Genomic DNA, 17336 nt, shown 5'->3' with positions numbered 1-17336 from the left:
AGTTAAGTAGAGTCATTGATGTCCTTACATCATGAGTAGAATGAATCACCGCAGTGGCGATACAGGCGTGAGGTTGTTGTATTCCCTAGTGATTCCAGTTACTTTGCCATGATGTGAATATCGCTTTTCATTCGGATGAAAATTTAAACCATTGAGCTTTAAACACCTGGAGAGTGAACAGCAGTGGGAAGAAGTAGAGGCGACAGCGGTCCGAGGGAAATAGAAGATAAGTGGTGAACCTATCCTTCTTCCTTTGTACAATCTGTTATCTTCCCTCTTTCTCGGACCGGCCGTCATTGCTCTGTTCACTCTCCAGGTATGTTTAGAGCTCAATGATTTAAACCGAAGGAAGGAGGGAACTTCATGAAATTGTTAGTTTTTCTTATTCTTTCGTAATGAATTATTTAATTAGGAATATTCATGGCTGGGTAATTAAACACTCGTTGTCATTGTAATTTTTATTAATCATCACTGAAAGTTTGTACACGCTCGTTGGAAAACAAATGTTAATTATTTATGTTAACAACCGAATTTTTTAACGTAAGTACGTACAATACGTAGCTGTTCAATTTCACTTTGCATAAAAATTAAATAAAAAATGTTTATTAAAATGTAGTCGGGAAACATGGTAACCACAAAAGTTTTAATATTCAAGGCATACTTTTATTAAAGTATTACATCAACATTGGTTTAATCTTCTTCTTCCTCTGGGGCAGCTCCACCACTTCCCTTACGCAGGTTCTTCCTCTTTACACGGCCGGGTCTGCCACCACCGAACGGAGACTTCAACGAGAAGTCTATGTGTTTCTGTGAATCTAAGCGCACGATGAAGGATGGAATGTTCACCACTTGCTTGCGCACTCTGAAACAACACGCACCTCATAAGCCTCCCTCTCTCTTTCCCAACTACTACGTAGCGTTCAAACCTTAATACACAACAATGTATTAAGAATGAAGTTATTTAATGTCCAAAAAAATATACCAATTATCATTAATATGCATTGATCCACTAGTATAACAGACGTTAAGTGTCAGTGTCCCGACACTTAAGTGGCCTGCCTGAAAGAAAACAGCTCTCAACATTTAATTTAATCGATTCTATAGCACTGTAGACTTTCAAGCGCCATGACTGCTCATCCGTTTGGATACCTGCAGTAGTCAAACGACTATTATTTTCAAATTTCACAAGGGGCGAATGATGAAAGATCAGATGAGCGTGTTACAACAAAATTGAATGTGTCTCCTGGTCATGAAACCAGAACAGTAATAATAATCCTTATCTGGTGATTATCCAGGATTTTAGTATTGCCTTAAAGATTAGAAACAACCTGAGTTTGTTCAGATATTTCTTGCCCATTGTCTAAGGCGTATAGATCCATGTACACTCAGGAGAACCTACCGAATGTGGCGTTGGCGGATTAGCACACGGGCGTGATGAATGGACTTGGCAAGTCCCAATTTGAACACTTGGGTTTGAAGGCGTCTCTCCAAGAAATCTTCGATCTTCAGACCGAGAACGTAATCGAGCTTCATTCTGCTCTCATCCAACACACCGATTCTTACCAAACGACGCAGAAGTGCGTTTCCTGATAAATACATATATTATTGAAAGAGACGCAAACGTGGGACATAAGTAGTATTCGTCCAGAATTTCATCAGTCAAAACAATTCTTCTTCACAGCTATCAGACAAGAGGTGTCAGTAATTATATGTTAACTCATCATGATCTTTTTGGACCGAATATTGTAGAATAGAGGTGAATTTAAATAATACCTTCGAACAGACGCTTAGGGTCCTTTTCTTCCAGAGTAAGGAGCTCGCGAGCCGCTTTTCGGATATTTGCCAAGGTGTACTTGACCCTCCATACTTCGCGCTTGTTACGAAGACCGTATTCACCGATAATTCGTAATTCCTGATCTAAACGAGCCTTTTCGTAAGGCCTTCTGGGTGTGACATAGGTCTTCGAGAAGACCGACGGAATCCTTCCGTTTACCATTTTGTATAGTCGTTACCTGGCAGAGATTAACGGAAAGTTAACGGTAAGTTCCTAAATTTTCGTTAAAATGACCTTCCCTCGTAACAAATAATTATACAGAAAATTTATATTAACTTGCGATCGGAATATCGCATCTTTATGCAAAGTAATAATTAGAACACGTGGTAGGAATTAATGCATCAGATGTTTCAAGAGTATTAGTAATATAATAGTTCCGAAGGAAAATATTGTTGTAATTCAATCAATCTCCAAGCAGTTATATTAGTATTTTATATACTAATTGAAATAAACGTAACACTAAACGAATATTGTACTCACTCAGTCACAGAAGTATAACGACCACACCACGTCGCGATAGAAAAAGAAATGGCCGAATCCACCGCTACCGCAGCACGATGCGTGCGGATATGAAGTGGCGACTGCAGCGCTCCCACCGGAAGTTCCGTATATTTAAACAGGCGCGTGGTTTAAAAGAAGGCAAGCAGGTCCAATGCACTTTCCGTTGAACTGATAATCCAAAGATACTACTACAAGATTATAATTATTTCATGCTTTATATAATGTTGATTACTTCGAAACTGAATGTGCGTTAATTAAAGACAGTCTGTAATGAAATTTCGAAGATATTTATGTGAAAGAATAGTGCAGCAATTTGAAATATTGAAGAGTCCAGTTATAGACGTATAATATAATAGGAGATATAAGTTTTAATTAACAACTTTATGAATAATAATATTGGAATAATTTTTAAAGAGGCAATTTTATTAAGTTACCTTAATAAATTTTAAAAATATGATGGATATTAAGGGGGTAGACACGGGTAATGCAGCGCGCTGTATACCGACACAATCTGGCCCGAAACATGGGTTCGGGGTTTTTCGTTTTTCGTCCTTATATGAGCAGATTTGGGGCTGGGCGAGGTCTCATTCGAAAGAGGAAGGTTCAATGCGGAGCGCTCTGCTCATGGTTCAACGAGATTGTGTTGATATGTAATAATATCAGTGTCCAAAGTAAAGCAAAAGTCGACAAAATATACCCGCAGAATCCAAGCATTTTTAGGTCACTAAAAGAGTTTTGTAACTCAAACGGTGAGCAGAGCGCTCCGCATTGAATCTTATTTGCAACTTTAAGGCGATGCCTTCGAAGCTGAAATTTAGTATACCTCTTTCCACTTCATGTTCTCCTGATACCTGGGCCAAAATCTGGCGAAAATTTTCAGAATGCACAAAATTGGGCTTTGTAACAGGAGAACATGATGTCGAAAGAGGTGGCACTAAGTAACTTCTTCGGAGAGAGAATCGAACATGCCTCCGAAGCTGAAATTCAGAATACCCCTTTTCGCTTCATGTTCTCCTGATACCTGGGCCAAAATCTGGCAAAAATTTTCAGAATGCACAAAACTGGGCTTTGTAACAGGAGAACATGATGTCGAAAGAGGTGGCACTAAGTAACTTCTTCGGAGAGAGAATCGAACATGCCTTCGAAGCTGAAATTCAGAATACCCCTTTTCGCTTCATGTTCTCCTGATACCTGGGCCAAAATCTGGCAAAAATTTTCAGAATGCACAAAACTGGTCTTTGTAACAGGAGAACATGATGTCGAAAGAGGTGGCACTAAGTAACGTCTCCGGAGAGAGAATCGAGGATGCCTTCGAAGCTGAAATTCAGAATACCTCTTTTCGCTTCATGTTCTCCTGATACCTGGGCCAAAATCTGGCAAAAATTTTCAGAATGCACAAAACTGGGCTTTGTAACAGGAGAACATGATGTCGAAAGAGGTGGCACTAAGTAACTTCTTCGGAGAGAGAATCGAACATGCCTCCGAAGCTGAAATTCAGAATACCCCTTTTCGCTTCATGTTCTCCTGATACCTGGGCCAAAATCTGGCAAAAATTTTCAGAATGCACAAAACTGGGCTTTGTAACAGGAGAACAGGATGTCGAAAGAGGTGGCACTAAGTAACTTCTTCGGAGAGAGAATCGAACATGCCTTCGAAGCTGAAATTCAGAATACCCCTTTTCGCTTCATGTTCTCCTGATACCTGGGCCAAAATCTGGCAAAAATTTTCAGAATGCACAAAACTGGTCTTTGTAACAGGAGAACATGATGTCGAAAGAGGTGGCACTAAGTAACGTCTCCGGAGAGAGAATCGAGGATGCCTTCGAAGCTGAAATTCAGAATACCTCTTTTCGCTTCATGTTCTCCTGATACCTGGGCCAAAATCTGGCAAAAATTTTCAGAATGCACAAAACTGGGCTTTGTAACAGGAGAACATGATGTCGAAAGAGGTGGCACTAAGTAACTTCTTCGGAGAGAGAATCGAACATGCCTTCGAAGCTGAAATTCAGAATACCCCTTTTCGCTTCATGTTCTCCTGATACCTGGGCCAAAATCTGGCAAAAATTTTCAGAATGCACAAAATTGGGCTTTGTAACAGGAGAACATGATGTCGAAAGAGGTGGCACTAAGTAACGTCTTCGGAGAGAGAATCGAGGATGCCTTCGAAGCTGAAATTCAGAATACCTCTTTTCGCTTCATGTTCTCCTGTTACCTGGGCCAAAATCTGGCAAAAATTTTCAGAATGCACAAAATTGGGCTTTGTAACAGGAGAACATGATGTCGAAAGAGGTGGCACTAAGTAACGTCTCCGGAGAGAGAATCGAGGATGCCTTCGAAGCTGAAATTCAGAATACCTCTTTTCGCTTCATGTTCTCCTGATACCTGGGCCAAACTCTGGCAAAAATTTTCAGAATGCACAAAACTGGGCTTTGTAACAGGAGAACATGATGTCGAAAGAGGTGGCACTAAGTAACGTCTCCGGAGAGAGAATCAAAGATGCCTTCGAAGCTGAAATTCAGAATACCTCTTTTCGCTTCATGTTCTCCTGATACCTGGGCCAAAATCTGGCAAAAATTTTCAGAATGCACAAAACTGGGCTTTGTAACAGGAGAACATGATGTCGAAAGAGGTGGCACTAAGTAACGTCTCCGGAGAGAGAATCGAGGATGCCTTCGAAGCTGAAATTCAGAATACCTCTTTTCGCTTCATGTTCTCCTGATACCTGGGCCAAAATCTGGCAAAATTTTTCAGAATGCACAAAACTGGGCTTTGTAACAGGAGAACATGATGTCGAAAGAGGTGGCACTAAGTAACGTCTCCGGAGAGAGAATCGAAGATGCCTTCGAAGCTGAAATTCAGAATACCTCTTTTCGCTTCATGTTCTCCTGATACCTGGGCCAAAATCTGGCAAAAATTTGCAGAATGCACAAAACTGGGCTTTGTAACAGGAGAACATGATGTCGAAAGAGGTGGCACTAAGTAATATCTCCGGAGAGAGAATCGAAGATGCCTTCGAAGCTGAAATTCAGAATACCTCTTTTCGCTTCATGTTCTCCTGATACCTGGGCCAAAATCTGGCAACAATTTTCAGAATGCACAAAACTGGGCTTTGTAACAGGAGAACATGATGTCGAAAGAGGTGGCACTAAGTAACGTCTCCGGAGAGAGAATCGAGGATGCCTTCGAAGCTGAAATTCAGAATACCTCTTTTCGCTTCATGTTCTCCTGATACCTGGGCCAAAATCTGGCAAAATTTTTCAGAATGCACAAAACTGGGCTTTGTAACAGGAGAACATGATGTCGAAAGAGGTGGCACTAAGTAACGTCTCCGGAGAGAGAATCGAGGATGCCTTCGAAGCTGAAATTCAGAATACCTCTTTTCGCTTCATGTTCTCCTGATACCTGGGCCAAAATCTGGCAAAAATTTTCAGAATGCACAAAATTGGGCTTTGTAACAGGAGAACATGATGTCGAAAGAGGTGGCACTAAGTAACGTCTCCGGAGAGACAATCGAGGATGCCTTCGAAGCTGAAATTCAGAATACCTCTTTTCGCTTCGTGTTTTCCTGATATATTGGCCAAAATTTGGTGAAAATTTTCAGAATGCACAAAATTGGGCTTTGTAATAGGAGAACATGCCCCCGAAAGAGATGGCACAAAGTAACGTCTCCGGAGAGCAAATCAAAGAGCGAGAAGTGGCGCAGATGTTTCGAGACAGTGACTGTTTAACGAAGAGACGCAGAATTTTCGAACGCCTCTTGAAAGGTCTGCGCCTCTTATTTGCAACTTTAAGGCGATGCCTTTGAAGCTGAAATAGCCACTAAACATTTGTTGTCATATAGCATATATTTAGGTTATATTTTCTGTCACTTCGAGGAGCCGACCACATAATAATCACGCGCATCCAGTCTGCGCATTTTCACTAGCCCAATTCAACATTCAATACAATTTTGTACATATAATATTTGTTGATAACTGCTTTCTGCAGAGGACGTGTAATAAGTGTATTTCATGTTCTTTTTCGGTGCTTTGCTAATAAAAAAATTTCTAACCTAACAAATTTCATTTTCTGGGGACATTCCCCCATCTATTTTCCCTTTTCACTTAGAATTCCTTACTGCTAACGTAGAATATTGTAGCATAAGCACATTTAAAGTAATTAAAATGTACAATGAATTTTCTACGTTCACAGTACCAGCCGACTTTCCGTTTAAATTTTTATAAGTATAACGGAACAGCTGAGAATTTCTTTCCTTATTCAGAATAGAATACAGAAATAGCAAACAGCTTCCTCTCGCGTTCACCGGGTAATCGTCGATCTATCGGTATTACCATTTCTGTGCAGAAAAAAATGCTGTAATACCGACCTGCCGAATCGGCCAGGTCACGTGACGTGTCTACCCCCTTAAACCCCACATACTTCAGGAACATCACAAATACATAAAAAGAAAATAAATATATTATGTTTTTTGGTATTATTAATTTACAGGCCCGGCTTATCCTTATAGGCAAAATTAGGCAGCTGCCTGGAGTGCCAAAATGGTATTTTTAAAATAAAGTTTTGAATGAAACATTACAAGCTTACTATAAATGTTTTAAGTTGCGAATTAAAATTCAGGGTAAGGTCATCAAAAACCTCAAATAAATCTTAATATATAAAAGAGAAAGAGTTTGTGTGTTTGTCTGTTGCCTCAAAACTTTCGAACGGTAAACTCTGGGGTCACGAAATGTGTCCCAGCTCATTATACCTAGCTAATCCAGACGAATGTGACTATTTTCAAAAAAAAAATTTTGTAAAATCATAATCTAAATTTTGGGCGAAGCCGAGTAGTAAAGCCGAGTAGTGTATTATAAATAAAGGGCGCAATTTGGTAAGTTTGCGGTTTGCCTAGGGTGCAGAAAAGGCTTGAGTCGGGCCTGTTAATTTAGATATCTACCGATATATTAATATTGACACGTCCAGTAATTTAGCCAAATAGCGAGTAATTTACCGTGTGCGGACATTAAAATTTAGTCGAGTAGTTTAGCAAAACAACGGTATATTACAAAATTACTCGCCACTTTACTAAATCACTGGACATTTCTCAATCAGTCTTGATTAAGTAGAATTGAGTAAGCTGTGTATTTTAAATAATAAGTGCTAAATAGTTAACTGTATTTCCAAGTCTAATTTATTATAATTGAAATCAAATATCGTGTCTGTATTAATATTGCAGAATTTTTTAATGTCATTCAGCTGTGATAATGCGAAACATATACCAATAATATTGCATCTTGCAATAATTTAAAAAAATATTGCAAACTGTGTATCAGCGAATTGTTTCTGTCGATTTTTAATTGGGAAATGAAGCTGCAGATTTGGAGTAAACAATGCGTCATCGAATGCCCGCGATTTATGTACTTACGCATGATAGACAAATGCCGAAAGAATTAATCTTGGATACAATCAACAAGCCTTATCAGTGACCATGACAAATAAAAGTGAATACCTATCTGTTTAATGTGACGAAGTATAAGCTTTTCGTTCCGAACTTTCCTAATCCTAACCTATCAGAACACAGACCTGACCATTCGGTCGAAAATCCTAATTCATCTATCGAAGCCAATAATTGTGTTAAAAGCGAATGACAAGCATATTGTTACTGTAAATCAAGTATTATCATTGTAAAATATATACGTATGTGGTTACTTGCAAATAAGTTTCTATACTTTATTCTTCTCATTATTTTAAAAAGCTTGATATAGTATAATAAATTTTATAAGGAAGAAGCGTGTTTCAATTTAGAAAACATTTGTATACATTTATATATATTATATATATCGAAGCTAATGTAAGAGACAGAAAATATGCTTCACACTTTTCCACTTTTCATAGCTTCAGATCGAGCACGTAATCGAAAAAGTCACGTGTGGCATTAAGTCACGTTTAATTCACGTTTCAGTTCCATATTCTTGATATGCAAGGTTATTCTGTTGACCCCGAAAGTGGTGAAACCAAGATAAGAGGAGATGTAAGTAGCCGTCACGTTTTCCATGATACTCAGAATCTTAGTGACACTAAAGGAAACATTAAGACCAAACTTTTCCTCAGTCTCGTGCTTCGCTGCGAAGTAGTTTGATTTATTGGAATTTCAAATATATTCATTTCTCAAGTTTCCAGTACATTTTATCGTCATGGAAGCTTTGGGAACTGTAAGTACCATAGCTATTTTAATTCGGGACGTACCTAGGCTCCTTGTATATCATAATTTCTTAAATGGAGATTTCTAATAATTTAAATAATAAAAATGCTTGATGAATGATTTAGTATTTTTTATTCTATCCGAAGCAAATATTGTTAGATAAAGTTAATTCTATTTTATGTTTTCATCAATGTTCAGGCGATAGAAAAGTGATCAATTGGAAGTTTAGTCGTATTAAGTAGAACTTATTTGCCATGGAAAAACATAAAATAAAATACAAAGTAATATTAATAGTTGAATAAAAGAGATACCTCTAGTTATAAGAGGCGTACTGGATGGAGATGATATACGTGGAGCTGTATCCACCAATTAGTTTCTCATGCATTCGTTTGCATTATGAGTTTGCAAGTTTGATGTCCCAAATTTACAAGTTTAAGCTGAAAAAGAAAATAAAAAATTATCTATTCTAGGACTGTCACACAAATTAGTTATTAAATAAAAATCAATTTCTCAGTGAATTATCTTTATGTTCTGACATCAATCAAATTAATAAAGTATCGTTTTTCAATTATAGTTAAATTATAGTAGGTTCTATAACGTTATAATGTTGGAATAAATTGTACAAGTATTTAAGGGGTCTTCCTAGTTTGACACTCTGAAAATAAAGCAATTTTTTAAAAGAAAAGTATTAAGTGGTATAATTTCATACTTTGTACATTTATTGACACTCAAAGAATGCGCTCGATTTATTTTATGCAATAGTAATAATGCTGTTCAAAGTTACGGTGGTAGTAGCATGACGGTTGGAAAATAAGTTTGTTGCTGGCGAACATGATTCTGGCTGTTGTAGTCATCTGAAACGAAAAGCGCAAAATTTTCCATAATCTATATGTGTGAGGTTGTTGTATGAACTAGAACAAATAAATAATATTGAAAAGTACAAAAATGAATTTTAAATGAAAATTCTCATTTTTCGGAAAAGAATTTGTTAATTTTCTAAGTTGTAAAACTCCAATTTAGGCAATTAATGTCTTCATTCTAGTTCATATGATAACCACACTCATGTAAATTAAGAAAAAAATTGCGTTTTTTGTTTCAGATGACTACAATAGGCAGAATCATGTTTGCCAGCAATAAATTTTTTTTTTTAAACAAAATTATTATTGCATAAAAAAAATTTGAGCACATTCTTCGAATGTCAATTAATAAACGTACAAAGTATGGAAATATAATACTCATTGCTTTGTGTTTAAAAAATTCCCCAAAATTGCCTTATTCCCAGAGCGTTAAACTAAGAAGACCCCTCCCCCTTAATGTAATTATTTTTTTTCCACGAATCATAAGTTCATTGTGTACAGATAGTACTAAGAGCAATTGACGCGTAGCATATACATTTAGGGTACTGCATGTAGAAAAAGTATTATCCTCGTAATTAGTGATAACCCATGGAACTTCAGTCTACAGATAACAACCATGTTGACCTTTCAAAGAGAATTTATAACTCACGTGAGCAAACTCGTGCCAGATAATATGCAACGATATATATTTATTGCAACGATAGCCTCTAATATATCAGTATCTACACATTTCATTACATGGTAACCTTTAACACACACATCTATTCAAATGACACAGGAGCATTCATATAATCGACAGAGGGAAACATCAATTAACAAAAAAAATTTTCTATGATTTCTAGTATCCTATTTTGAAGTCTTTTCTTGCGGGATCAGTGTCTGGGACTCTCTCAACCATCTTATTTCAACCGTTGGACCTTATTAAAACAAGACTTCAAAGTAGAGTAAACCTTAATCTCGAGTAAGGGAAAAATAATATTCTCGATCGCGTAAATAACGACTGTCTCGCGTAGAAGCAATCTGATCGTAACATGTTTCTTTGATTAGCTCGCCAAGAGGTGGTACAGTGGGAACAGTGATCCACATAATTAAAAAAGAAAATGTGTTCGGACTCTGGAGGGGTATGACTCCGGTAAGAACTCGGTAATTATTGAATCCGAGTATATCGAGAAGGAGTACTGATTAAATAAAATTCTTCCCAGTCCATTACCAGAGTTATTCCTGGCGTTGGATTATATTTCTCATCGTTACATTGGTTAAAACACACACTGCACTTAAAAGATCCACTCACACCTACGGAAGCCGTGTTATTAGGCGTTACAGCAAGATCTATGTCCGGAGCTCTCTTAATTCCAATAACAGTAGTAAAAACACGTTTTGAAGTATGTATGATTATTATTGGTACATTTATATTCCTTATATGAAATGAAAGTGTATAGCATTTCCGTTCAACACGAACTGCATGGGAGCATACAATTTATTACTTATCTTCGCTTTCCAGAGCGACGTTTATAAGTACAACAACATAAGAGAAGCATTGAAAATAATTTACAAGCAAGAAGGAGTAAGAGGTCTCTCGCGTGGATTAGTGCCGACATTATTAAGAGATGCACCGTTCAGTGGTCTTTATCTCATGTTTTATACTCGATTGAAAAGTGCCATCGTGGAAACAGGTGGGGTTTCTATAAAAATGGAAGATATGTAAATCTGTCCGTGCGGCGGATACTTTATAACAAGCAGTATTCGCTTTCAGATTTGCTCTCCGCCAAATCGTCAGCTCCGATTCATTTTAGCTGCGGAATTTTGGCAGGGATATTTGCTTCTATCGTGACGCATCCTGCTGACGTAATTAAAACGAAGATGCAGTTATATCCGAATGAATTCCGGCAGGTTCGCAGCGCGATTGTTAGAATCCATATGAAGTACGGTGTGCTGGGATATTTTAAAGGCATTGTCCCGCGAATGTTGAGAAGGACGTTAGTGACCGCCATGGCTTGGACCATATACGAAGAGGTAGCATAATTTTCTGAATCCTTTAAGCTTTTATTGTTAAGATAAACTTTTTAAAACAGATCACACTAATTAAATAATATATTATTTTCAGGTTACAAAAAGTATGGGGCTTAAATAAAATTGCTGCTGTGTAATGATATGCTAATTGTCTGGTGTCCGTTAATGATATCGAATGCAACGAAACAATTCACGCACAATGGAATGAAAAGTCACTCAACCAAATATTTACACTTGATGTACAGTATTTTTAGTTTGTACAAAGACGGATTTGCTTATAGCAGACAATTGTATTATAGCAAATATTACTACTATATGTACAGTATTCAGATAGTGTCCTATCGCTTGATAATGTATTATTAATGTATATACTTATTTAATAAATTATACAGCTCGTTTAATATTGTACAGCGTTATACAATTTCATCGATTTGTTCACGATCGTTGGGTTCTGATTATTTTAGAAATATTTGTACGTCTCTTCAAAATAACCTGATACTTTCATTGCAGTACTGTTTTATTAGCTTCAATTAACAATCTTACGAGTATTACAATGTAAATTATAGACAATTTACCTTGGTATCTTTTGTTTTTATATTATATGTATATATAGACAGCCTAAAATAACATTTGCATCAAATATGAAGAAATTGCTAATAAATTTGCTTTAAATGTATTCTGACAGGACATAAACGTTGAATAACGATAACTACGAATCGAATTTCAAGAGATCTGAGTTAATGTAAGCAATTCAAAGACGAGCGCGACGCGGCGAAAATGAGCGCGAGCGCAGTTTTATAAAAAATCATGATTTGTTCGAGTTTTTAGATTATGCAAAATCTTTACCTTAATATTATATTAAGCAGTGTGCAAGTGAGCCTGTCGCATTGATTACATCCCCATGGTATGTCTTCTTCAGCCTGAAAGTAGACAACACACTTTTCAGAAATTATGATCTCGTCATCCTTTTCTTGTCATATTAATTTCGATCGTTACCAAACAGCTAGATAACATATTTGTAATATTATTGGTTAACTTCGCCCTAACATACGAAATAATTCAAAGAAATCATACTTTTGTCGGCTACATGTGTGCGAAGTCAGATAATGAAATAGAAATGATGGTCTTTGGTTGTAACATTGGAAACAAAAGGACATTTTCTATTTTTAATCTTTGAAAAGTTTAAACAAAAATAGCCGAATCGTTGATTTTAATAAGATGTTGCTGGTTGTCATTATAGAAATTGTCATTCTTAAAATACGTAAGGCTTTTTTGGGGGCAAGGAGGTCGCGAATTTCTTACGTTTTCTTTCACGGGGGGGAATCAGGTAGCGTCTTACGTCATTCCGGAACATTTTCCGGAAAAGTAGTTTTAGTTTAAATTTCCCGAAACCGAGTTCAATGAATTATATAAACCTTTAAAAGAATTTTAATAACTGAACAAATTAATTCTAAAAAATACTGTGTAAGGAGGGGGTTGGTATATCAAATCTTACTAATTCTTGTACTGTGGGAGGGAGGGGGTAAGAATTCGCTAAAATTACCCTTACGTAATTTAAGGACGGCCCCTAAGACGATGAAATAAGAATAAAATGTAAACATATAATAGTTCAGGCCGAGCATTTTGATTCTTTTTCAAAAGTAGGTTTCTTTCGTTCCAACGTAACAACATAAGACGGTCCTTTATATGAAACTATTATTTCTTTACTTGGACCTCCTCATTCTAGTTTGTTAAGAAAGTTGGTTACTGTCTATGTGTGAACCATTCACCGCGAGCAAACACGAATCGCACAAATGTAGTACGCACATAAAGTATGAGTCTTCTATGAAGCCGAAATGAACGACACGGTAAAAAGAATGAGACAAGATATGATTAAAGGGGATCTCCTAGGAGCACCATAATACGTGATTCCATGTGACCTGACATCAACCTTCAACTCGATGTACCACGGTGCTAAGAATTACGACTCTCTAATTAGAAAATTTGACTGAGCTTCGCCCATGTCCTGTCGTTGAAAACTAAAAGTAACGGAGATAAAATGCAAGCAAAGGGGAGAAGAGTATTCTGCGCAGACGATACATACTTCTCTGAACTTTTATGAATAAAGTTCGGGAGAGTTCATTTATTGATGCGACTATATGCCAACTTATAATCCCAATTTACTCGACGGTTCATTAAATGTAGCCTGACGGTTGTTAAATGAATACTGGTTTACGTCTCTGGACTATACGGGTGGATTCGTTATATATCTCTAATTACTAAAGTTATTCCTTCAGGACCTACATCAGACGTCTTCCCTGACTAACCGGTAGAAACACCGTTTGTTAAACTGAATATGCTCCAATAATTTGCAATCAGGGAATAAGGAGTGTAAGAGCAGGAGTTTTGTTATCGTAACTTTAAGCACTCGAGTGTCGCTCGAAAATAAACATCACCGTTCTCAAAATGTCTAACGTTCCTAATAAAAGGACATGTTTGGTATTATCATTCCGATATAAATACCTCAGAAATGCGTAGTAGAAGCTAGGATTGTATAGTCACAGTCACACAGGGCACTGTTGTGGCAGGTCTACGGAAGTAGGCACTGTTTCCTCCACTATACCACTAATTTCTTTTCGACAAAAAAGCTATGCAGTCGTTGAAATTATATAATTGATTTACCCTATGAAGACATTATACCGATCAAAGCAAGCATAGGTATACCTTCTCCTATCTTGCTCTGTAGAGAATATCTATAATACTACATGATAAAAATACCTTTCGTATGGGAACGACTTTTACTACTCCTTGCTCGACATTACCTCGATGCACCCGGTTTTTTTTTGTTCAGTATTATGTTACATAGAGCAAGCTTGTCACTTTAAAAATTAAACGCTGTACAACCAGGTCCATATGAAATTTAGTAAGAGTGTTTCTCCGATTAATAGGCAGGCCCAGAGACTGGCTTGCTGTGACTATGCCATTCTTCAAAATTACAGATAATTATCATGTATATATTATGTGCATCTAATGAAACTCACCTGGTAAAGAACCTGTACAGTAATTGAGACGAATATGGTATATTGTTTAGTGCATACCTGGCATACTTTTCACTCACTAACCAATCAAGAGTAGTTACTTGTGACTTCGACTTCTAGATCGATGGCGACGTCGGTTCTGATGGCTCGAGCTTCGATGGTCACGATTTCCTGCAAATGTAACGTAACGTAAAAGTTCCCATTTCTACTCATGTACCGATTTCTACTCATTTCCTATTTCTCTTATTATTATAAGCGTTACTGTGTTTAGTTAAAATCATAATTTTTTTTTGAAGACGAGGCCCTAGGGGTCCTTCTGGGCGGGGACCCATTTTCCGAGGAAAATGAAGAGGTAGTTTACTAAAAATGGGCCAAGTGTAGTAGTACAAAAAAAATGTAGTGTTTGGATACCTATTCGTAATCATAATTTTGTTGATCATGGGGCCCTGCAGGGGCCTAGGCGGCAACTGCTCACAGCCGCCCTGTTAAATCCGCCACTGGTTAAACATTTTGGAATATCTTTCATAGTTTTTGAATTGGTTGATTTATTATTAAAGAATTAATCAATTACTCTGCAAATTTTGATCACGAACAAATTTTTTACACCTTCGTTATAACGAGTGACATCTTAAATGAGTAGAAATTGGGACATTCACCATAGCCTTTAATAACTTCCCACTTCCGCTGCGTTATTCTATATTTACCTTTATCCCGAGCATGACGTCGATGATTATCGTCGTCGCGATGTCTATCATGTTTATCTCTTGATCTGCTCCTACTTCTGTGTCCAGAATTTCTGCAGACAATTAACATGTAATTATTAAATGTTACGCTCGGTAATATATCGCAGAGATTTAAGCAATCTACCTGTGACCGCCCGAATCATGTCTGCCTTTATCATCATCATTACGTCTGCGGCGTTTATCTCTTTCTCGATCTCTGTCTCTGTCCCCATCTCTTCTTCGCCTATCAAGTTCTTCCCGTACTCTTTGCTTCCTGTCTTCCTCCCTCCTCTGTTCCTTCTCGTCCCTCGCCTTCTCACGTTTACTCTGTAGAAATATTTCTATAGCACTCGCTGCCATAAAGTAAATTCCTAGAAAACTTTCACAAACGTTACGTTACCATGATTTCCTGAAGAGCGCTCTTTAATCTGGCATATCCAACATGCTGTTTACCCATTAGATGATCATCGATTCGTTGCTGAGCATCGCCGACAATAAGAAACGCGCCACACACGTCACATACCTCCATTTGCTTCTCTTGCGCAGCCGCCAATTCAGCAGTCTGAAGCGAATCAGTATTCCAGTCTCCCTGCTCTCCAGCACGATCTAACGCGTTACGCGTCTCGATACTCACTTGGTTATAATGACTATTATCATTAGACTTTCGCAGCGTTTCGCGTTCTTCCTTTAACTGATCGCATAATCTCATTAAACCTTGAGCCTGCTCGACGTTCCCTTGTATGCCGCTCTGTTCGGCCTCTTCCACTAGTTTATTAATTTTCTCCGTTAAAAGGGCGATCTGTTCTTCGTTCCTCTGAGTTTGCGCTGGCGTCAAAGTGGGCTAAGTACACATAAACGTTTATCAATCCTTTTGACGGTAACAAATGCAATTAGATCGCCTAGCAGATTTAACGCCACTTGAGCTCAAATTACAATATTCAATTACAAGAACAGGCGAAGCTTAATAAATATTTTGCCTAACGTAGGTTTTGCTTCCGATAAATATCATGGGTTATCAGTGACCCCCGTGGCACTGAATAAGCTAAATCAATGATAAGGTAGCGGGACCCAGCATTTTACAGTATATAACATAAAACTGTTCTAACCGCTTCTGTTCTTCCGATAAGAGCCAACCGCTGCTTTCCCTTTATTATCTTCCTCTCAACCTCGTTCAGCATGCTCTGACAGAATCTAATGAATTCGTCCTCGTACTGCTGCTTCCTATAAGAGTACGGCGCCTTCTCGAACAACTCTCTGGCCTCGTCGTCGTGCACGCGCGAGCATGCACCCAGGTCGGCTCTTGTATTGACGAACAGATCGTGAGGGCAGAACTTCACTAAATACAATTTGCAGAACTGAAATCGCGAGGACAACGAAACGTGAGATACAACGTTTGAACGCGTGAGACGATGAAGTTCATTATCAACTACATCGGCCAGGGAAATGAACATTTTCGGGCACGCACCTCCGGATCTTCCCAGTTGAGTTCTTTGGGCTTCTCGTTGGGAAGGACATTTCTGTTCCTTCCCATTAGCTCGTCCAGCAGAGCAGCGGCGGCGGCAGCAGCCATATTCCGAAATCTTTCGCGACCGAGTGTCTGTTATCAAGAGCACACGGGAATTCACCGACCGCTATCGGGCAGACACCACGAACAGTGAGTCCGCTGTTCGCGTTTCACGTAGAGCGGGCAACGGGCGACGGAGCGGCGCAGATTGGCTTCTAAGCGAGGTAAATTCGTGCGGACATTAAGGGGCTCCAACGGACTCCAAGTAACGACACTTCGGGTTCTAACCCCCCCGGAGTATTTTACTACGGACGGCGGTAGTGTAGCAAACAATATGGCGGTACTTACCATCGACGGTGTACGTGAACAAGAGAAAGCCCAAATTCGTACCCATTCAACTCGATAAACAACGGATGCCAAAGAAATCCCGACTTCTTTTATATTTCTGGCGATTGCTTTCTTTTGTTTAGAGCGATTCAGGCGCCAATGCCTCGAAGCGATAAATGTTAAGAGAACACAAGACAAGTCTCGCTCTGTTATCGCAACTGCACATACTACGTGATACAAACTCCTTCAACTTATTTTTTTTTTTTTTTTACTAACGTACATGCACATGTATCTATGTTCGTCCTTATTTTACAATGAGAAATAAAAAATATCCGTGTTACTTAATTACATTTAACGTGTACATACGAACCAGGGTTTTCATTT

General features: G+C 38.1%; 3 protein-coding genes across 17 annotated transcripts; 1 reads left to right on the top strand and 2 right to left on the bottom strand.

Annotated features, from left to right (window-relative positions):
* Window positions 1-641: 641 nt before the first annotated feature.
* Rps9 (ribosomal protein S9) lies at window positions 642-2456 on the bottom strand. Its single transcript, XM_076824765.1, has 4 exons — window positions 2315-2456; window positions 1774-2012; window positions 1400-1586; window positions 642-862 (listed from the first exon to the last, which is right to left on the bottom strand). The coding sequence occupies exons 2-4, from the start codon at window positions 1994-1996 to the stop codon at window positions 691-693; spliced, it is 582 nt and encodes a 193-aa protein (XP_076680880.1). The 5' UTR covers window positions 1997-2012; window positions 2315-2456; the 3' UTR covers window positions 642-690.
* Window positions 2457-7361: 4905 nt separating this feature from the next.
* Window positions 7362-11785, top strand: LOC143375539 (mitochondrial glycine transporter). 8 transcript variants are annotated; one of them, XM_076824759.1, is made up of 8 exons: window positions 7362-7814; window positions 8276-8344; window positions 10215-10333; window positions 10420-10504; window positions 10575-10754; window positions 10874-11045; window positions 11126-11385; window positions 11477-11785. In XM_076824759.1, exons 2-8 carry the CDS (start codon window positions 8291-8293, stop codon window positions 11501-11503), a joined length of 897 nt encoding a protein of 298 aa, XP_076680874.1. In that variant the 5' UTR covers window positions 7362-7814; window positions 8276-8290; the 3' UTR covers window positions 11504-11785. The 8 variants fall into 8 exon arrangements, with proteins under 8 accessions (XP_076680874.1, XP_076680871.1, XP_076680873.1 ...); XM_076824756.1 differs by having other exon boundaries at window positions 7797-7814; window positions 8209-8344; XM_076824758.1 differs by lacking the exon at window positions 7362-7814 and adding an exon at window positions 7869-8010 and having other exon boundaries at window positions 8209-8344.
* On the bottom strand, window positions 8733-17172 carry LOC143375536 (luc7-like protein 3). 8 transcript variants are annotated; one of them, XR_013086930.1, is made up of 9 exons: window positions 16587-16938; window positions 16228-16476; window positions 15756-15962; window positions 15522-15683; window positions 15267-15448; window positions 15104-15195; window positions 13885-14570; window positions 12229-12302; window positions 8733-8952 (listed from the first exon to the last, which is right to left on the bottom strand). XR_013086930.1 is itself a non-coding variant. In XM_076824751.1 (8 exons), the coding sequence occupies exons 1-7, from the start codon at window positions 16689-16691 to the stop codon at window positions 14497-14499; spliced, it is 1071 nt and encodes a 356-aa protein (XP_076680866.1). In that variant the 5' UTR covers window positions 16692-16939; the 3' UTR covers window positions 12204-12302; window positions 14484-14496. The 8 variants fall into 8 exon arrangements, 2 of the variants coding, with proteins under 2 accessions (XP_076680866.1, XP_076680865.1); XR_013086933.1 differs by having other exon boundaries at window positions 8827-8952; window positions 14484-14570; window positions 16587-16939; XR_013086929.1 differs by lacking the exon at window positions 8733-8952 and adding an exon at window positions 16974-17172 and having other exon boundaries at window positions 12204-12302; window positions 16587-16840.
* Between the last annotated feature and the right edge of the window lie 164 nt (window positions 17173-17336).

Source organism: Andrena cerasifolii, chromosome 12 (genome assembly GCF_050908995.1).
Source record: "Andrena cerasifolii isolate SP2316 chromosome 12, iyAndCera1_principal, whole genome shotgun sequence".
NCBI classification, from domain to species: Eukaryota; Metazoa; Arthropoda; class Insecta; order Hymenoptera; family Andrenidae; genus Andrena; species Andrena cerasifolii.
This window is presented reverse-complemented; position numbering and strand designations above follow the sequence as displayed.